The following is a 21492-nucleotide window of genomic DNA, read 5'->3' as shown; positions in this document are numbered from 1 at the left end:
TCCTCTCCCTTTGCATTACCTCCCGCCTGTGCTCTCTCTCTCCTCTTTCTCCTTACAACCCCAAGATCCACCACCACCATCGTCAAACCGTCGCCTCCAACTCAGTCGCCAATGTTCAAATCGACATTGACAAGGTCGACCATCGCATCGTTCTCATCGACCATGACCACAATAGTCACCCACGGCCCTCAGCGACGTTGTCGTGGGCTACTATTACAACAGTCGACTAAAAAGTTATAATTAGGGCATTTAAAAAAACATAACTAAGACACCAAAAATTATCTTTTTGCCCATCATTTTTATATTATTCTTATAGGTATTGTCACTTATTGTATCTTCCGACAATAAAATCGATAGTATTTGGGTAAATAATATTAAACATTTCACTTTTATAACTATAAAAATTTTAATAGAAATTTTTTAAGTTTAGGATCACGATGCTAAAAAGTTCTAACTATTGTAGAGAATCTATAATTAGCCCCAATAATTCAAGAGATACTCCATGATATAGAAACTCGTCTGTTTAACCCATTTCACTGTGGGCCAAAGAATCCCGATAATTAGAAAGAGAAAATTTGAAAGTAGTGAATCGATCAACCACCATTCGAGAAAGGCCGAGGGAAAGGGGGGTAAATTCGACTTACAAAGCCCAGCCAATGCCAATGCCGCAGAAAGGGAGGGGAGGATCCCTCATGGCCATGGGTATCCCATCCACAAAAGTCGGATACGGATGAGATTGGTACCCAACTGAAACAGAATCCAACAAGGGGAAAATTAAGGATTCCGAATTGCGAAGAAGAAGAAGAAGAAGAAGAAGTTGCGAAAGGGGAAAATTAAGGATTCCGAATTGCGAAACAACCCACCTGGGATGACGTGGTAACCAGACGTGGTTTGCGGCGGCGGTTGGTGATGCGGCACCGTAGGAGGGTACACGAGGGGAGCCGTCGGTGGTAGCTGTGAAAAGGTGCTGTAGGGAGGAGGAGTAGGAGGAGGTTGGACGGCGGGAACTTTGGTGCGATCGGCATCGCTGCCTCGCCCGGCCATCAACATCTTGGTCAAGAGGAGGGCGCCAGGACGGGGTGGGCACTGTAGGCCTTTAAACTCGTTTGGGGTTTCCTATCGAAAGCGAGAGCGAATCCTGTGTATATAGCGAGAGACCAAACACAGTAGCACAGCGGCAACTGTCCCAACACGAAGAGCCCCGCATTTTTTGACCAATGGAAGCAAACACTTCTGTGTTTGGTGCCTTGAACGAGACATAGATATTGCAGAGACGGGAATTGGCTGCTTTCTCTAATAATTGTGAAGAGATTCCTACCATTACCCGTTAATAAACTGCCGTAATCAGTCTACCTTTCCTGTGACTGGTGGACGGGGTCGACACTGTCTTCCACGGTCGCGTGGGTACACATTGAGCAGGTGAGTGCAAAATTATCTTTACGGATGTTCGTTGGACAGGGCCCACACAGTTGGACGGCTGTGATGTCGGAACTGAGCTCCGAAGCCTGCGAGGAACAAAATATTGGCGAAATTTCTAAAGAGCCATTTATTATAAGTTTTTCCCATAAAAGCTTCTTATTTTCAGTTTTGCTGTATAGCGTTTTATTTTTCAAAAAGGCAAAAATGCACACAAAAGATGTTGAAGTATTTCTTTTTAAAGAATTCGCCCTTTATTTATTGTATACTTTTTAATACGTTATGTTTATTTTGTGTATTTGACATAATATGTCTAGTACAAAGCATTATTCATTTCTAAGAAAACTACAATGCAGCCATTTCTCAAGCGCTTCATGTGTTAGGTAATATGACAAAAACAAAACATATTTAATTAGTCCCAAATATTGTATCAAAAGAAAAACAATGCTGTTATTATCATTAAAGGTTGTTTAAGATAAACATTGTAACATTCATGGAAATATCATTATCTTTTTTTTTTTGCAAAGGAAAATAACTAAGACAAAATTCTAATCAGAATCTTATGATAATCCGTCAAAATTTCTACCAGCAGCTAAACTAGCCAACACAATCTTACAAAATCGAGGGTTAATAAACTTTCATGATTCCAACATATACTATAAGTATTATTTCCATCACACGTTATACCAAGGTTCGTAATATCATATCATACCGATGTTTCGATCTGGGTTCGGTATCGATACGGTACGGTATACCAAGCGATACACTTAAGTGTGTCGAGTACTGTAACTTTGCTACAGTACTATAGTTTAATGCTACAGTGCTACAATGCACTCGGACCGGTAACAGACGATCCGCGTACCGATAACCTGTCGGACCGATACGTACCACCCGTACCGAACGGTTCAGTTCGGTACTGCAGACCATGCATTATACACACTAATGTGTTAAAAGAAATTATGATTGGAGAAATGACGTAAGGAACATCATGGAATTGCATAGAATACCCAATTTACTTCTGCTAAATTAACTTACTGGTCAGACAAATGTGATCAGCTACAGAATTACTCCGTAGTCAGTTAAGGTTGTTTGGCCCTTTCCAGCCAAGAACAAATGAAAGAAAGCCATCCTTGTAAGTCCAAGAGAAAAGACTAACAGTTGAACCAGTTTGATACATGCAAAGTGCGATAAGAGCCCTTATGAGCAGTCTGGTTACATGGACATTGCAACCGAGTTCAGTTGTTACCGAACCCAAGTCAGTTTGATGAGGCTCGGATTGCCTGTGGCCTCACCGGGGTTTTTGAAGGACTCACCCTGAAACCACAATCTGTGTTATAACATATGACAGTGCAGAAATGGATGGAGGATTAGGAAAATACCTGATTTGTTGCGTTCCTAGAATCATGCCACTGCAATTCAGAGCTCGAACAGCACTTTCTGCCTGCCATTTGTAGAAAACATAAAAACATTAGGAAAACCTAAATAAATAGATAAATAGGCATGATAACCACTTTGTGATGCATGAAATTCACAAGCTCAATTTTTAGGCATTGACAATTATGCATATAGAAAAAAAAAAAAGATTTGTGCAACTTCAGTGAATATGTCAGCAACTCTCAAGTCTTCTTAAATTTCACAGAATGCATTAAACACAGTGAAGCAGCTTTAGGACATCAAGATTTATCCAACACATAAAATAGAATGTTAAGGAACATGTATTTATAGATAAAAAGAATGCGAAGAGGATTGCATAGTCAAACACCCCAGAAGAGTCAAGATTGGCATATGCTAACACAGATAGAAGGAATAAAACTTCCTAAGTAAAAAAGTTTACAGTATACAAGAATACAACCTGTTACTGCAACTGCTACACCAAAGGATTCAATTAAGTTGAATTGTTATGCATGTCCCTCTTTCAATCCGTCTTGAACTAAAAATTTGAGCAGAGCAGGCTGGGTATGTATATATGTGTGTGTGCACGCGCGCGTGCACGCGTTCGTGCTCGCGTGTTACATACATACATAAATATACATATATGCATACAAACATATACATATACATACATATATATATATACATATACATACATACATATATATATATATATATACATACATATATATATATATATACACACATGCATGTTTTGATATGCGGATATACATGTGTATGTTATACATGCATACAAGTATTTACAACACAATCTATTTTTTGAACTTTGATATCATGAAACATCCAAGACCCATCTAGCTCAATCAGGGTTAGTACCTTCTGCAATAAACTAGAAAGTTAACAAATTAAGTAAAGTCTAAAGAGTCCACAAACACAGTACAGCCTTTAAAGCAAAAGAAGAAAGCAAATACTGACAAAACAAAACTGATGAGCGCAATATTTGCCCCTTAACACAAGGAAACAGAAAAAAATGAACCAAGACAGTAAACACAAAATGTAATTTAGGAGCATGACCAATTTCAAATAGTCCGGTCCGGCCATATAAAAACAAAAATCACATACCTCCTCCTCACAGTCCAGCCCTAATCCCGGGAGAAGCCTCAACACATGTAATTAGCTACCACCTACATCCCTATCGCCCACGTTGCCATGGACCGAGTATGTTTCTCTTCTCCTCCTCTTCTTCCTTCCTATTCCTCCTTCCTTCTCTTCCTCCAGCTCCTCTTGTTCCTCTCCCTCCACCCTATCCTCTTCATTTCTTTTCCTCCTCTTCCTCGATCGGGTAGGCTCTTCTCCACCGCCTCCTCTTCTTCTTCCTTCCTCTACCCCCATTGCCACACCTTCCTTCCTCTTTGAGTCTTTGGTATATACCGAAGTACCATATGTTGATACACCAAGACTGGTCAATACATTATCCAGCTAGGGACCGCTATAATACCTTGGTACTAGATTGCAATCCTTGCTTAGGAGTCGAGAAATTTGACAGAGATCTCACCAAGTCCTATCCATTGCATCTTCCAAAGAGTAGCAGTTAGAAAGGATATGATCAATTATTGAGCTCAAAGTCATTACAACCGTCTGAATTGGGTTGTTCTACTTTTATTTGATATATACATTACCAGACATCATTTCTGGTGCAAAATACCAATTTTGCTTTACATATTAATTATGCCCTTCAATGAAATAATTCTAGTATTAGATCAGATGAAAAAGGTGAATGCAATTACAATTTTTCCCAGTGAACAATCTTCTGACAACTAATTATAATGCATGAAATACATGTTTCATGCCAGATTATGTGTTTTCCCAACTGAATGACCCTTAATTTTACAATCCCAATAAATAATATAATATGACACTAGAGTGCATCTCTCTCCAGGCAGTGTATATATGTGTGTGTGTGTGTGTGTGTATAAGCAGGTCGAGCAATCATAATAATGCCATTAATGAACTGTATAGAAGTATATTGATAGCTCCAACATGTACAAAGTATGGAAATGCAACAAGGTAACTGCCACCATTTAGATGCTTGATAGTTGATAACTGTGCCAATTAGACAACCAGAGATCACAAAAAAAGATTAAGATTATTTGTCTTCATTACAAGGGCATAAGGACATCAATAACTATTCTTTGTTAGTTATCATTAGCAATTAAGTTTCATAATGTTTCAAGAAATGATAAAAAATCATGGTTTTGATGTTACATCATAATTGTGGCTTAATCAAAGTTGCCCTGAAAACCTAAGCATGCCAAGACAACAAGTACAAAAAGAGGACACCATGGAGTGAGGAAGATGATGATAAACAAACTACAAATCTTCATGTGCTATGACTATCTTCACAGAGCGAAATTAGAACTCTTGGACATTATGATATGGCTGTACAACTTAGCTAAAAACAAAGCATTTAGAAAGCATGATATGTCAAGGTGAATGTGAACATACTGGATTAACTTGAGATGCCCTAAAATGACTGTTACCATAAAGCAGGATTATAGAATATAATGCTTTTTCTTTAAATGCCTGAACTCACCACCAGATTTCAGCACTTCATGAATTTGAACAGGCTACAGAACCTTATTTTTCCATATAATTCAAAAAATTAAAAAAGAAAGATGGATTCACTGACAAACATGATCGAGACATGCCTAACAAAGAAAATTATCTTTTTAGCCTTGAAAAGAGTAAGATTTTTTTTTTAAAAAAATCATCTTACAGATATACAAGGATGGTATTTGCTAATAATTACCTGTACAAACTCGACAAAAGCAATACATGTTAAATGTGTATCGCCAAGAAGTCTCAAACGAGAAACCTGTACAGAATAAATAAAATGATTAACCATATTAAACAATGAATTAAAAAGGTATCAGTTCAGAGATAATCAGCTGACCTCACCACAAAATTGCTCAAAGAAAACTTTTACTTCTGTTTGGGTAACCTGCAAGAGAGCTAATCCAAAGTCATATAAAGGCAATCTATACAACAATAACAAGTGCAACAGGCTGTAATGCCCCAACTATTTGGAGTTCGCTTATTGGCTACATATAAAGAGAATCCATCAAGTTATATGCCAAAACTAATTGCATGTAATATTAACTTTTTCCAAGTTATCTTTTCTGATGATAATTTTAAATGTTTTTAGCCATTTGCAGAAAGCATGTAACAACATAAGCAGAGTTCCGCGTACCTCTTTGTCGATGTTCGTGCAATACACTGTCCTTGAAACCATTTCCTTCTCGTCCTCTGACTGCATTATATCTTTCCGGTTAGCATAATTCAACCAAACTGAAGTAACCATGCAACACAATCTAAAAACAATGTCTACATTTTCTCATCATATTAGTAAAACATAAAACAATATCAGTAATCATATTAAAATCTAGGCAAGAACTCACCCTAGGAAGAAATTTTGGATTCACAGGCAGGATTGCAGTCTTTGAAGGTAAGACTCTGACTGGATAGTAACCTAGCTTAGTAAAATCAAGATCTAGGGCTGCTCTTGCACCATCTATCGGTAAAGATCCCACCATTATAATTATAAGATGCATAATACTAATAACTTCAGCGTTCAAATGCATACACCAAACAGCCCAACGTCATGTGAACATACCCTCATCAAAAAACTCGATGAACGCAAATCGAACCCAGCGTGGATCACCACAAATTCGACAATCAACTACCTACAGTACAAAAGCCTCAAAATAATCAGGAAAATAACATTGCATAATAACTAGCAATTTACCTCCACCATGAATCATAATACCTGTATAGCATAGTATATATATTTACTAGTTGCAGCTAAAGGAACATTTTGCAGTTAAGAAAACTTACTTGCCCACAGGTAGCAAATATTCCAGCAAGCTTTTCTTCGGTGACCTGATAAATACGAGTAACCGAGTTCAAATTACTACAAAAGAAAGACAGGAGCGGAGGAGGTCCCTTCCAAATTTGAAAGAAGAACAGAATGGGATAAAATTGACACCGAAAGGGTTTTTCTTATCACTGTCTTACATGATGATCAATATCAGAAACATACACAGTTCGCCGAATGCTTTCTTCGCTCTGAGCACTCCGAACTCTATCATTCTTCCTCCTCCACCCCTGACTATAACCATTTCCCCTCTGCCGAGTTAAAAGCAGTTCACTCTAAGTCACATGGTATATCAGCCAAAAACAAGGCAAAAAATTAATCAAAATATTTGCCACAAAATGCGGAAAATTTTTCCTCCACCCATATTATCTCATTCCTCCAATTTGCTTTTTTTTTATTTCAAAAGAGATCATTCCTTTTTTGTGAAAGAACCTAAAACCCAAAAACATGGTACAATCTAACAGAGACTATACTAGTAATTGAAACGAATAAACCATTACTCCACGATTCAGCTGGTTATTCGACGATCCATCGCTGAATGAATCTCTAATACCACCATGGCCAATCCCTCCCTTACTATAGTAGTCACTCGCGACCACAAAGATAGGCGCACCAGCCGAGAGGCGGCCATCAAATTTCCAAGCAGTGTACGAAGACGGGACGAACTCCTTGGCGGAAGGATTCAGTTTCGACAGGAAATCCACCAGATTCCTCACGTCTCGCTGGTTCTCCGTCTCCACCTCCGATGGCGCATGCGACTGGCGGCCGATGTACTTATCCTCCGACCCGACCGCGTTCTCCGCCACCGCACCCATTTATTTCCTCAAACAGCAATAAGGAGGACAAAAAACAGCTGCAAAAAATTCTCGAAAGCGGTCGATCGATCAAGGAAAAGAAGCAAATCGAAAACAATTGATCGCAACTGTCAGCAAAGTCTCTCTCTCTCTCTCTCTCTCTCTCTCTCTTATGAGCTCTATTTGGATTGCTAAGGAAGAGATGGAAGGATTCGATTTGGAATCGAGAAGAGAGCGAGAGAGATGGAGAAAGGAGAGGCGTGATGAATGGACGGTTAGGTGAAATCAGGCCGACCATTCAGAGAAGGTTGTATTGCTAAATTGGAATTTACGCCTAATTATTTTTCTTTCACATATTTTTATTTTTTGATAATAAATTAAATGTATAAACATTAAAAAAAATAGACAAATATATTTTTTGTATTTTTTTAATTTTTATTTTGTTAAAAATAGAGACAAATCACAATGAATTATTTGAAAATAAAAGAAATATACCTCTAAAGTTTTTTTTCCTTTTATTCTGTTAAAAATAAATAAATGAAATGGTTGGACATGAAAAACTAATAAAAATAATTTTTTGCACCTTTTTTTTTTTAAGATAGAAGCTTATAAATAATATTGGAAGGGATTATTTTCCATGGAGATTTATTTTATTTGTAATGTTGGTTGTTGCACGATCACTGTGGATAGATATTAGTGTGTGTATATATATATATACCCTATGAGATTACTTGGTAGGTGAGGAACGTTTGTTGAGGTTTGAAGCAGTCGTGTGTTTCCAAATTGACTCGGAAAGTTGGGGTTATTAGAATCAGATCCAATCAATGCTCGTTGGTTGAATTGGTAATTCAACGAGACAAATCACATGTTTAATGATAAATTAAATAAATTATTATTTTAATTTATAAAAAATATATAATTGTAATAGGGACGATGATAAGAAAAGAAAAAAAAAAAAAAAGGAAAGACGATGAGGAAGAGAAAATAATATAAATATATTAGATAATAGATAAAAAGTTCAAATATGATTTGAAGTCTTCGTTCTTATCTTAAGAGAATTATATATTCTCCGGGCAATGTTTTAGTGAAAAATAGTCAACTTATTTTATTTTTTAATGTGAATTTTATATGAAAATATTAATTTTTCATGTCTATGTAACTCTAAGTATCATTATACACGTTATTCTTTATAGTTAAAATTATGAAAAGATAAAATTATGTATGATCTGTATTGATGGAAGTTTGGATATATCTTTTTTTCTTTTATTATACTCGAGAAAAAAAATATACTATCTAACCCATAAAATCATGGATTTGATCAGACTTTTCATAAAAACTTCCACAAAAATATAATGAGCCCTCGTTCAATTATGTTTTTCTATGCATGAATAACTCTTTTCTACTTAGCCTCTAACTCTAATATCAAACGTCATATCTAGTGACTAACTAAATTATTAATAAAAATAATTAAGTTAAAATTAATAATCTTAATCTTATCTATTTTTAATGTAGAACTAATTAATGTATTATAATTTTTTAAATTTAGGAGTTTGACGTTATCGTGAAGGTCCAACATAACCTAAGTCAAACCGAGTGCTAACTTTATGTCTTGACGAGTCACTTTGTTCACAGATAATCTCTTCGTACTCGAGGCTTCTCATCATGTCAAAATATTATATCGATTTTGATATTGAATGTGATGACTCTAATAGATTAATTTCGTCTTACTCAAACAATTGATCAAGATGTCTAAATTGAAATATATAATAATATATTTATCAAATTTTTATAAGTCAATCTAAGTCATATTATCCTAGCAATTATCCGATAAATTTTTTTTAATCATACATATATTGAATGATCGGATTATGCCCACAAATGCTTCAAGATGATTATAAACCTTTTGCAAATTACATAAGATAATAATAATAAAAGCACGCAACAAACAAGAAAGAACAAACTGGCTGCACTGATTTGTGGTGTCACTTTAGATGATTCAAAATGTCAACCAGATAGAAAAGGGAGAACAAAAGGATTCACCAAACCGAGAGATAGTTTTCTCTGTCATTCCAAAATCAATGTATGTGCTCATGTTCCAGCAAACACAAGTACTAGTCTTGATGATTACTATGATAGATTAATATATATATATATATATATATATATATATATATATATATATATGATGACTTCTTTATCTTAGTTTATGTCATTCTCAGCCACAGTAGGGTGCGTGTGAAGCCTACCTCCCCTCGCAAGCATTTCTTTTGTTCTTCTAATTCTTGACTGTCTCATGAGCGACAAGAGATTGCCATATATATTATCTAGAGTTGACGATAGCGTTCTTATCATCTAAAGTACTTCTTATTAGCAAAAAGAATTCTTGATGATCCGAGTTAAATCCTCAATTCGATTAATCCATCGAATAGTATCACAAGTGAATATTTTGTGTATAAGATATTATCTCCACAAATCATACATTTATAGGCAATGAGAGATTAAGAGTATGAACATAGATAGAAATCATGAGGTAGGATTTATTTATTACATGATAAATTGGGTTATCGCTGGCTAAAAAGTAGGAAATGATTTCATCATAGCATAAATACAATTTATAATAAGAATTTTACTCAATCTATGTGTAAATTATTAAATAATTTCATGAGGGAAAAGGCAAATGCACACCATGTTTAATACATCAATTTATTACAGTAAAAACATTAATGTTGCTAGTTTACATGATCAATATATTTAGGATGTGAGATGACCAATATTTCAATAGATAGGGTATAGTCAATCCAATTCATCTAGTGAGTAAGGAAGAATAATGTTATTTGAAATATTTTTTATTCGAGAAACATTGCGAGAATTTTATTTTTGATCCTTCAAAATGTCTTGAATATCGAATGGGCCATTCAATATAATGTTAATAATAATAATAATAATAATAATAATAATAATAATAATAATAAATGACACGAAAATTGAAAGGAGTTGATTAAGTGTTGAAATTAAATAATAAGTTAGAACATTTACATGTACTTATATTCTTAAAATGAGATTATAGAATAATTCGTTGTTTTCTTTGGGTCCTCATCATGTCTTGTCACTTTCTTTCATCATCAATAATTATGGCATTTTCTGCATGAAATCGGACAGTTAGTGTCCCCAATGTGGACAAATTGAAGACGTACATCCCCAATTCCAATTATATTATTAGGAACAATCCCTGTCACGTAGTCTGAGTCCACTCCACTAGCCATTGCCTACCAAACACCCATCTCTCTCTCTCTCTCTCTCTCTCTCTCTCTCTGTATTACCGCTGTCTTAACTTCGTTGCTATTACAGCCAAAGTAAAACCCGACCGACCGGCTCTGATCACTGCGTCTGCAAATCTCTGTCTCCCCTCCAACCCATCCCACCGTCATATCCTCCCTCCAATCATTCTCTCCGATCCTTCTCCTGCTTCCGAAGCCTCGTACGGCCGATCCCCCCTCTCTCTCTCTTCCTGACCTCTCTGTCTGGTTTCGAGATCAGTAGGAGAAGGGGGGGGAGGGGGGGGCGGCGTGATATAAGAAGAAGCTTGGGCTACGACGAGGGGGGTGGTGGACGGGCGCTTAGGGTTGTTGTCGCTTTTTGTTGGGGATGTCCGCGAGTTAGATTTTAGGGTTTTGATTGAGCTCCGCTCGCCGCATTTACTTTCTTGTTCCGGGTTTGTAGCGACGCTGATGTAGATTTGGGTATTGGGAGCGAGAGGGAGGACCCGAGGTGGTTTCCTGGCTCGATCTGGAGGCGTGGAAATGAAATGTCGGTTCTTGGAGGGGAAGTTGGTTGCTTTTCTTGTTGATTTTTCTGTCTTTTAGCTTTTGTGGGTGATTTAGTAAAGAGATTGAGGAATAAAAGGTCGGGGAGAAGTTGCTTGGTTTGAGGATCTCTTGCATTTTTTTGGAGGTGGATTAGATGGGGAATAAGATAGGGAGGAGGAGGCAGGTGGTGGATGACAAGTACACGAGGCCGCAGGGACTGTACCAGCACCCGGACATTGATCAGAAGAAGCTGAGGAAGCTCATTCTCGAGTCCAAGTTGGCGCCTTGCTACCCTGGAAGCGAGGAACGCGCCATTGATCTTGAAGACTGTCCCATCTGTTTTCTGGTTCGTATTCTCTACCCTTCTTTCATCACCTGATTGGTTATTCAAGTATTGTAGTTTTGAGCAGTTCAAATGAAAAAGTACCTGATGTAATTCGTTGGGATTTCTATCTTTACCTGTTTATACTTGCCTTTTCATCTCTTTCGATGATGATATGATATAAACTTTTTCCCCCCTTTTTGCTGAACTTTTGTAGTATTATCCGGGTCTTAACCGGTCGAGGTGTTGCATGAAAGGCATATGCACGGGTACTGCAAATCTATCTCTGATATTGAAAAGCTTTTTTGTTTAGACATTTTTTTGTATTTGCTGTACATCCATGTTGTTTACTTTGTTTGACTTAAATTTGTGGCTTCTTGCAGAGTGTTTCCTTCAGATGAAACCACCAGATGCAACTCGTCCTACACAGTATCCTTTGTCTGTTACTTTTTTTTTTTTTCGTGAAACATAATTTGGTCATATAAGGTTTACTGCAACAACGACGGCAACAACAACAAAGCCATGTAAGTTTACTACTTAACCTAAAAGGTGCCCCTTTTGTAAAACTTCAAATTACGCTGTTGAATACCGAGGTGTGAAGACAAAAGAGGAGAAGAGCATGGAAGAAGTTGTAAGTATTTCAGTTTGTACTACCTTCGCACGGCTTTGACCTGTGAGATGGGGCTTATTTTTCAAAAGTTCTGCATGAATGCAGGAAGAGCAGAAAGTCATCGAAGCACAAATAAGGATTCGGCAGCAAGAAATTCAAGATGAAGCAAAAAAGCTGAAGAAAATACAAGATATAAGTTCATCAAGCAGAATAATGAATCCAGTAGAAGTGGAGTATTGTGACATAGGTAGCACTTCAATTTCAGGTCCTTTTTCCACTAGATATGTTGTTTTACACTATTATTTTAATTCTGGCTACTAACATTGATTTATGCTCCAATAAAAACTCAACAGTGCCACCTTTAAGATGCACTACACAAACCAATGATTTTGTTTCATCTCAAGCCTCATGCTCTATGCCATCAGGCGTGCTTCCTTCACACTCCAGACAGAACAGGTGCAAAATTGTTTTGGGCTTTTCTACTAGTTTAATTGTTCTGTTCTGATTTGGCTAATAATGATTTATAATCCTGTTTGTAATAGTAGAGACTGAACCATCTACAATAAATATGATATTGGTCGACCTTACCACCTAATCATATATATGATCAGCAAAGGAAACTATCCATCATTTTATCATTTAAACCTTTTTTTTCTTGGTCAGGGAGTTGAATACTTTCCTGCGCTGGACTTCCATCTTATCATGAATTTTGAATCTAACCATATCTAGTTATTTTGATTCTCGAGGAATTTCTTGGTAAGTCAGCAGATGCCAGAGTTTGGTAGTATCTCTTAACATTAAGTTAATTAAGTTTATCATGGCGTCATCTTGCTCATAGTTGGTTGACTTGAGGGTTGAATCGGTGAAGTCCCCAGACACATGATCATATCTTAAGTAATTAAAAATATATATAGAACAAGCACCTTAGGCACCTATAGCAGACAATACACTGACCTATACCACAGATTTACTGGGACCTGTACTATGTATGATCTGATCCAGTAATCCAACTAGGAATGAATTTTCAAGGGTTGCCTCATTTTACTTGGACAACGATAACTATGATTCTTTGGCATTAGGTTGTTAAAGAAGTAATTGAAATGTTCTTTATCATAGCAAAATCTAGAAAATTTTGAAAGTGAGCTTAGATAAAATTATATTTGAGCCTTGCAACTTTTTACTTTTAAGAAAACGTAAAGAGTTATTTTGGATAAATCTGAAGTTACCACTTGATCAGTATAATAAGATACTTTCCCTTTGTTTTACTTTTGTCTTGACTATTTTAATCCAATCCTTTTCTCATAAAGAAGGGTCAGTTATAGAGTACAACTTAAGTTGAGGATGCTTCATCAAGATTTGATAGAATTCTGTAGCCAGCTGCTTAACCAACTCTCTTCCTTCAATTTTGTGCAAACTTCCTGTCCAAGCTACATTATGGAGAGGAGAAGGATTGCCTTGAGGCCTTGTCTCTATTTCCTTTGCCTTTGCCAGCTTTTGTCTTTGCCATAATGATTTCAAATATGATTCAGCCTAAGCTTGACAGTGGTTAGGCCTTGGCTTGTACAGTGAAGATTTAAAGAATGACCATTAGGAATGATTGTTAATTTGTTGGCCTTATTATATGTAAATTGTCTTTTGAATTGGCTTTATCATGTTGAGAAAAGTGTTCTTATAATTTTTGTCTGATAAATTGAATCTTAATATGGGAGGATGAGATATGAAAATATCTGGGTTAAAACAGTTTAATACATTCATGATAGGCTAATGTTTCTTTGGCCTCCATGCAAATGACTGTTACTAAAAGCTCTGCTAGGCTGCAATTCTGCATGTAGAAGAAGAGTTATTTATCTTGTGGATAGTGAAAGCTGTTCTAGATTCATGATTTTTGGCTTTTCAGTTAGGATCGAGGAAAATGTTTTTGTATTTATAGTATCATAGTCTTCCTTGTAGCATCGATTCTTGGAATGACAAGATTCATGAAATCATTAAGTGGATCTTATGCTTATGTCAGGCAGTAATTTTTGGAATCATATAGGATGAAACATCGAGTATAAAATGTTCTTAATGAATCTGAGCTTTTTCTTGGATCATGTATTATTATAACATATGAAGCCATGCTATGCATGATGTACTACTTTGGACAATTATATTTTACTTGATTATTTTGTATACATGTACTTGTATTTGTATTATTTGATGAAAAGCTTAGTTATTTTGACCCGATACTAGTCATAATTATCCATTTAGCTTATAGGACATTATCTGAGTTTGTAATAGTGACTAGTGAGTACGTTAAAAAATGTTGATCTAGTTAAGTGAAATTATGATTGTGTAAAGGGTGGTAGGAAGTAAATAAACATAGCTATATTGCCTAATTTTGTCACACTTGACATCCAATTGTGCACGATCCCTATGTCACATATGCCATGTTTGTAAAGTATACACAACCAAGTTTCAAGTTGGCAGGACCCAAGAGAGAGGATGTGGGGTTCCAAGTGAGGTTGATCGGCCTAGGATAAGATAATATAAGAGAAATTGTATGTGCAGTAAAAATAAGAGAGGTGGGAGGGATATTTGTGTTTGTTAGCTTTCCAAACCAGCCTTTCATAGACACTGGAGGAGGCAATTTGGTCTTAATCTTAAAATTTGAACATTTAGAAAACATTGAATTTTGGATTAAAACACCCCTTTAAAATAGATATTAATAGTTCTTGGGGGTCATTTCATGCAAAATATTTTTGTGCCAAAATTGTTTTTTATATAATATTTTACCAAAATACCCTTGCACCTATTGGGAACTACACTAGGATTATTTAGGGGACCAATGGGTCAGAACGGTGACAAGTTAAACCAAATCAAGAGAAGAAATGAAAAGCCAACTGCAGAAAATAGACATTTAGTGTGGACAGAAGCATGGGCTCTCTGTCTCATGACTTCTCACATGACTGACACGGTGACAAAATGGGATGGATGCAAGACAATTGAGGTAAGCAGGTACAATGGTGAAGAATATTTAATGTAGCTTAGGCTTGTGTGGTGCCTGGCTTGTTCACTGTTGGGCTTAGCCATTGGCTACAAAACCCTGTTGGCTTGTTCACTGTTGGGCCTGCATGGTTCAAACCACAGGCTGACTCATGGCCTGTTACTATAGTGCTTAGGCTGCCCATGGTGAATGCATATGTTGTGCCTTCATGGCATGTTCCAGAGCAATTGGTGGAACTTCCACAGTGTTTCCACCTATGACAAGGCAATAGAAGACCACATCAATACATCTTCAACAAAGATTTCTGGAGTATTCAAATTTGACTTATAAATTCTCATAAGCCATTTTAAGAGAAGCAAAAAAGGGACCACCGACAGAATCCTCATCCTCTTAAGTCCTAGAAGACAACACTATTGATGCTGGAAAAGAGATGTATCCAACTATCAACAATGGTCGGTTTAGCCTGGGAAATTTTACTAACCCCACGTTCACTCAATTATGAATCTATCACTTGATATGACTTTATGTGATTTTCATACTTATTAAAGATCTTTATGTGCAATGATTAGATCCATACTTGATCTTGTTGGATCTAGCATGATTAGACAAAAAGAATTTGCTTGATTATATTATTTCTATTTCATGAAAATTTTAATTTGTGCATATAATTGTTTTGTATTTTGTGTATCAAATTCTTCTTTTGGTTAGAAACAAATTTGATATTTTGGTTGATTCTGCTGGTCAATCTTGAGTTTCATTAACAATTCATAAAATTATCTGAAACATTTTTCTCTTTGATTAGAGCCCACACCGAGTTTTTTCTGGGACACGTGGCTTTCCATTTCTTTTTCTCAACCAATTGAGCTATCGGTCTGTACAAAGCCAAAGAGTGTCCTGCTTTTCCCTTGCTTGTGAACTGAGATCCATCTAGTCCTAGGGTGTCTGAGGCCTTTCTTTGATCTTGTTGAAAGAAATAGGATTCGAGCGAAAAGTGGGTGTGAGTTGTTTGCCTGGCTTCATCGGCTATTTTCTGTACAAAGGATCTGTGGCAGTGACTTCTATAGCAAACTTTCTTTTTAATTATTAATTTGTTATGCATGTTTATGTTCCAATGATTGTTTATATTTTGACCTTCTATTTCCTGATGCTTTTATGTAATCCATTCCTTAAGTTTTATCATAAAAAACCTGGGGGCTTGATGGGTTCAGCTTGTGCAAGGCCTTAAGCATTTACTGGGATCTTCTGAGGTCCTTTTAGATGCAATAACATCCTTTTTTGTTCAGATCTGCATGGCTATTTACTGAACAATTTGGTAATATGATGGAATAGCTTAAAGCGTTAGCCAACTATTGCCTATTAACCAAGAGCCAATGACAATGAAGGTGTTTTCAGTTTCTCTCTGGTGTTGTTTTTGTTGCCTTCAGCAGGTGGACTTTTAAATACCATATAGTCAATGAAATGGTGGAAGTCTGTGGTGTCACCATAGTAGAGGTGTAATGCTGCAAACATGTTGATAATGAAGCATTTATGCATATCTTTATTGATACAATGGCCTCCTTTATATAAGTGTGTATGTGTCAGTCTCTTATGAAATTAGATCTGGCCAACGAGCCCTCAATCAAACCTTAACCTTACATTTAGTTCAGCAGAGAGATGGAAATCCCATATGTTTATATCTCATGACCCAAATCAACCATTCAAGGGCTGCAGGGAAAATTAGATGAAAGAAAATGTTAAGGGCTTAATCTAGAAATTACAAAGAGGAAGGTAACATGTACATGATTGGATAATGGAATTGTGCTGTTGAATGACCACCAAACTTTACATTTGTTTTTCTTATCCTTTTCTCTTTAACCATCAGTTGGAGCATGGATCAAGTGATTTAGGTTTCTAAGATGATATAATATACTTCTTTTCTAAATTATTTGATTCATGATATACCAAGTGCTTATTGGATATGAAGGTGACTATCTTTGGTTTATTGCATGGTTTCAAATTTTGGTAAGACAGGTCCATCTGTCCTGATTGGTATTTGTCAGTTCGACCATGAACCACATTGGGTTCTTGGTCCAGCTTCATAATAGGTATATTGCTCAGTAGTTTTACTTGGTACCAAGCCATGTTGGGCAGTAAACCTATATTTTGGTACCGGTACCCTTCCCCTCTTCCTCATGACTCCTCCATTTATCTTTTTTTTTTTCCACAAGTAGATCCTTTTCTTTCCATTTTCTAGTTAATTTCACCAAATTTCTCCTCTTTTGAATCAATTATCCCCATTAGTATTAATTTTGAGTATTTCTTTCTTGTCATGTGGAGAATTCTTGAGGGGAAGTTTATCTTTTCCCCCAAATCAAGTTATTATTGAATCTTGCCATCATGTTTATAACTTACTTTTTTCCTTAAATTGGCTTTCCGGATGGAATTTTTATAGTTTCAAGCATGCAATGTTGCTCTTTGAGGTAGGTACACTTATATTCTTTAAATCTATTTGAATGGAGGGTGGATCCATCCAGATCTAGGCACGAGTGTAACCATGATCCATCCACACTAACCACCCACACTAACCATGATATATTCTTTATATTCATCTTGATTTTTCAAACTTTGTAAAATGCAGGGCTGATAATTTGGACCTGGATCTTGATGACATAATGGTTATGGAAGCAGTCTGGCTCTCAATTCAGGTAAAGTTGATTATTACTTTATTCGTTCACAGTTAAATTGCTGGAAGTTGAGCTGAATGAATGTTTATTATGCAAACAGTATTTTCAAAATTTGTTGTATTTTAAATTATTCTTAATATTGATTCTTGAGTTGCTGTGTAAGTTTTACCCTTTTCCTAAAACAGTGTGTATTTATTGCCTGTTCAATGACTTATCTGTTTAATGTTTTGAAAGCAGATATTATGTCCTCATGGATGATATGCTCATCATGTTGTTTGTTGTAGAGTAATTTTGTTCTTTTTTTGCCTTTTAATTCTAGTTTTATGGGACTAGTTTTCCTTTGATTTTCCAATATCTCTCTGTACTTGAATCAGAATTTTCTTTAAAATGATGCTTCCAGTCTGATATAAATGTTATTGCCTCCATAAATTGCACAAACATAGGTGCTAGTTATATATCACTTCATTTGGCTCACTCATTTATTTCATCCAAGTCATGCAGTTAATGATCTTGTGGTTTTCATGTATAAGGTATTCTGTCAGCTGAATTCTCATTAGATTATAAAGAACAGGAAGTGCTCTAAGTTTGTACAATTCATCCAACTCCAAGTAACATTTTAATTTGAATATTAATGTAAATCTGTAGCCAAGGACTTCTTTAATGATACCATGCACAATTCTTCAAAGAAATTATTGACACTTAAAATGTATATATTTTTTAATGTTTTTAGTTATTTTTTAGGTACTTGGTTGTACTTCCTTTCTCTTATAGAAGGATCAAGTATGTAATATTTAATATTCATATCAAGTTTGAATAAATTTCCAGCTAAGAAGAGGCAGCTAGATGATATTGGTATTGGTTAAGACTTAAGAGGGTCTTTGATTGGGATAAAGTGAGATTCTTGACTTGTATAATCAGATGTTTCTTGAAGTTTTTTATTAGTTTGCTCAATCTTTCATTTTCTATGCTGGTCTGCTGTCTGCTAGTTTGGATCTTTTATGCTAAGGTCTTCTTCGCCAGAGAAAGAATGAAAGGGGCTGCAGGCCTCTTCTGATTTTTCTTTTTCTCATTTTGCATTACTATTAATTTTTGTATTTTTCTTATCTAACTTTTGTCTTTCAACTTGGAGTCAAGCGGAAGAACCCCAGTTATGTTCAGATGGGCCTTTGAATTGGTCACTCTGAGTCAAACATGGCTATATCAGGACTGGACCATATCAGGATCTTGCCTGGACCTAGTTTAAATCATAGATTGATGTTGTGCAGTATACCAGGCATACTGCTCAGTATTGTATGGGTCGAATCACAGAAAGTGTGCCGGTAGACTTGGGTAACAAAAAATTCTTAACAAGTAGAAATGTTTGTGTGTTTTGGGTGCAACAGCCGGTACCAATGCGGTACTAGCTGGTACCCGTCTTACTGATTGGTTCTTACTAGTTTGACAAGCATACAAATTTGGATTCAGTTGGCTATTTAGACCTCTCTTTAAGTCAATTATTGATTTCTAAATTTAGGAGATCTTACCAACTGGTACACTCTATTGACTGTTGGTTAATCCTTGTTTCTCTACTCTCTCCTTTCTGAGTTTTTCCTGCCCCCTCTGTTTGCTGTTGTTTTCTTACTAACCAATCAGAGAAGTCTCTTGGCTTTTGAGATCTCATGTCTCTTCACTTGGTTAATCGTAGGGACTCGTAAACTACATTAGCTTCCCTGAGTATCCACAAATGACCTTGGTGTAGAGCTTGATTCTTAAACCCGGATGCTATGTGATTAATTTTTCAAAACAGCCTATCCTAATGTATGGTTAAGGTTGTAAGCATTGAAGTCAGTGTTGTGACAAATGGCAGGAGCTTTATTTTATTCCACAAAATGCCATCTTTGTGAAACTTTTTCTCTACATGCTTTTGGTGAATGTGTATTTTAGATGGTGTGCATTCATACATGTCCTTTATCTGTTAATAGCTAGTTAGCCTACTTCCAAGTCAGTCCCTGATGTCATTTTCTCAGAGACATATGGAAAAAGTATTTTTAATTTGCATTATTACCGCAAATGTTGAATTAGGTCATATGAAATTATATAATGCATACATTTTTATCTAAAACAATTTTCTCATAATTGTATTAATTTTTCAAGAACCCATTCACTAATCAGACATTTTACTTTCACCAGGAACATGGTCATCAAGGATATCCAGGTTATCTTGGCAGCTTTTTGCCAGGGCCATCCTTTTCAGAGGAATGCTACAATTCCCATGGAATAGCTCCTCCAGAAGTATCTCCGTATGGGGGGTTAGCTTGTGCGGCTGCAGCTTTAGCTGAGCGCCAGCATATCAGTGTTGAGTCTGCTGCTAATCTGGCCGGTGGTGCTACCTCAGTATTCGACATGGTTCATCGATCAGGTAGCTTACCTGCTGGAAATGTGAGTTTTGCTCAGAACAATCATTTAGGGAGTTGGACTGCGATACCACCAGATAGTGGGAGGGAAATATTGAGGGAGCAGTTTGGTGAGTGTTCAACCGATCATTGGTCAGACATGACTGAGGCAGGGACCAGCTACACTGGCTCCAATGTCACGATAGATCCAGGAACTATTGCAATTCCATTTCCCAACAGTGCTATCGTGGCTCCGGGGCATTTTGTTCCAGATAGCTTCGAAGAGCAAATGATGCTGGCCATGTCTGTTTCACTGGCGGACTCTCAAGGAAGGATGACTCCCCATGGACTTGCGTGGCTGTAGTGATGGTGATTGGATGAAAGCAATCGCTTCCTTTTCCATTCGTTTTTTCTTTAATCTTTTTCTCCTTTTTATCTATTGGTTCTATTGTTCTTTCATTGTTAGTTTGTTTCCAATATACGTGAGTATGAAGAAAATGGAAAAAGAAAGATAAGGGAAAGAAATTTGTATGTCAATCTTGAATGGAATGGTGGAAAGGAAGACGGCAATATGGAATTTTTGAGGCTAATAGGCAATAATTGGCTCATCTCTCATTGAACTTGAAAAAAAAGGCTATTTACTGAGGTGGAACTTAATACAAGTTTAGGTAGGAAAGTTATATTCTTTGTTCTAATAAGGTAGTCATAGCTCTAATCAAAGCTAGAGACACTCATGGATCATGCTTCTGCAGGTGCACTTAGTTCACTGTACTTGTGGTGGAAGCTGAGGTGCAAATTGCCTCTAATATATCATTGAGGTTACATGGCTGTGTGGAAGATTGTCATTGAGTTCATGGGTAGTTGTTTGCTAGACCTAGTTTGATTAGAACTTGTCAAGCACAGTAATATAATTCAGTTAGGAACACTGTCATAGTCTTTGCTACCACAGTACTAATCACATTAACTTGCAAGGGGATATATGGAAGATGGATATGGTTCTGTTGTTGCTTTGGAGGCATCAGGATGTAGTCAGTACAACAGCTAACAGGACATGGTAATCTGATACAAATTCTGTGACAAGGAATTGATCAGCAAGTTGATTTACATCTATTTATGCTGTGACACCAATATATATATATATATATATATATATATATATATATATATATATATATATATATATATATATATATTGTATAT

The 21492-nt window shown here is 36.3% G+C and overlaps 2 protein-coding genes and 1 long non-coding RNA gene across 9 annotated transcripts; 1 reads left to right on the top strand and 2 right to left on the bottom strand.

Moving 5' to 3' along the window:
- Positions 1–644: 644 nt before the first annotated feature.
- On the bottom strand, positions 645–1191 carry LOC135605055 (uncharacterized). The gene is made up of 2 exons (XR_010484291.1): positions 864–1191; positions 645–747 (listed from the first exon to the last, which is right to left on the bottom strand). It is a non-coding gene; the product is annotated as an uncharacterized LOC135605055 (long non-coding RNA).
- Positions 1192–2410: 1219 nt separating this feature from the next.
- LOC135606172 (polyadenylate-binding protein-interacting protein 9-like) lies at positions 2411–7822 on the bottom strand. Of its 6 annotated transcripts, none has more exons than XM_065097016.1 (10): positions 7216–7822; positions 6883–6993; positions 6703–6747; positions 6482–6551; positions 6267–6379; positions 6059–6118; positions 5762–5809; positions 5618–5683; positions 2796–2857; positions 2411–2730 (listed from the first exon to the last, which is right to left on the bottom strand). In XM_065097016.1, exons 1-10 carry the CDS (start codon positions 7555–7557, stop codon positions 2673–2675), a joined length of 975 nt encoding a protein of 324 aa, XP_064953088.1. In that variant the 5' UTR covers positions 7558–7822; the 3' UTR covers positions 2411–2672. The 6 variants fall into 6 exon arrangements, 4 of the variants coding, with proteins under 4 accessions (XP_064953088.1, XP_064953087.1, XP_064953090.1 ...); XM_065097015.1 differs by having other exon boundaries at positions 5767–5809; XM_065097018.1 differs by having other exon boundaries at positions 7243–7822.
- Positions 7823–10858: 3036 nt separating this feature from the next.
- LOC103976495 (E3 ubiquitin-protein ligase GW2) lies at positions 10859–20829 on the top strand. 2 transcript variants are annotated; one of them, XM_009391714.3, is made up of 8 exons: positions 10859–11688; positions 11882–11933; positions 12048–12093; positions 12214–12295; positions 12380–12539; positions 12628–12730; positions 17875–17941; positions 20090–20829. In XM_009391714.3, the coding sequence occupies exons 1-8, from the start codon at positions 11497–11499 to the stop codon at positions 20654–20656; spliced, it is 1269 nt and encodes a 422-aa protein (XP_009389989.2). In that variant the 5' UTR covers positions 10859–11496; the 3' UTR covers positions 20657–20829. The 2 variants fall into 2 exon arrangements, with proteins under 2 accessions (XP_009389989.2, XP_009389990.2); XM_009391715.3 differs by having other exon boundaries at positions 10861–11688; positions 12380–12521.
- The last annotated feature ends 663 nt before the right edge of the window (positions 20830–21492 follow it).

Source organism: Musa acuminata, chromosome BXJ2-2 (genome assembly GCF_036884655.1).
Source record: "Musa acuminata AAA Group cultivar baxijiao chromosome BXJ2-2, Cavendish_Baxijiao_AAA, whole genome shotgun sequence".
NCBI classification, from domain to species: domain Eukaryota; kingdom Viridiplantae; phylum Streptophyta; class Magnoliopsida; order Zingiberales; family Musaceae; genus Musa; species Musa acuminata.
This window is presented reverse-complemented; position numbering and strand designations above follow the sequence as displayed.

Coding starts and splice junctions, on each gene's coding strand:
- LOC135606172 (XM_065097015.1), bottom strand. CDS start 7,557: ATGGGTGCGGTGGCGGAGAACGCGGTCGGGTCGGAGGATAAGTACATC. Junction 6,380..6,481: donor CATCGAGTTTTTTGATGAGG/GTATGTTCACAT, acceptor CTTTACCGATAG/ATGGTGCAAGAGCAGCCCTA. Junction 2,731..2,795: donor CTAGGAACGCAACAAATCAG/GTATTTTCCTAA, acceptor TTGTGGTTTCAG/GGTGAGTCCTTCAAAAACCC.
- LOC103976495 (XM_009391714.3), top strand. CDS start 11,497: ATGGGGAATAAGATAGGGAGGAGGAGGCAGGTGGTGGATGACAAGTAC. Junction 11,934..12,047: donor CATGAAAGGCATATGCACGG/GTACTGCAAATC, acceptor GGCTTCTTGCAG/AGTGTTTCCTTCAGATGAAA. Junction 12,296..12,379: donor AGAAGAGCATGGAAGAAGTT/GTAAGTATTTCA, acceptor GCATGAATGCAG/GAAGAGCAGAAAGTCATCGA.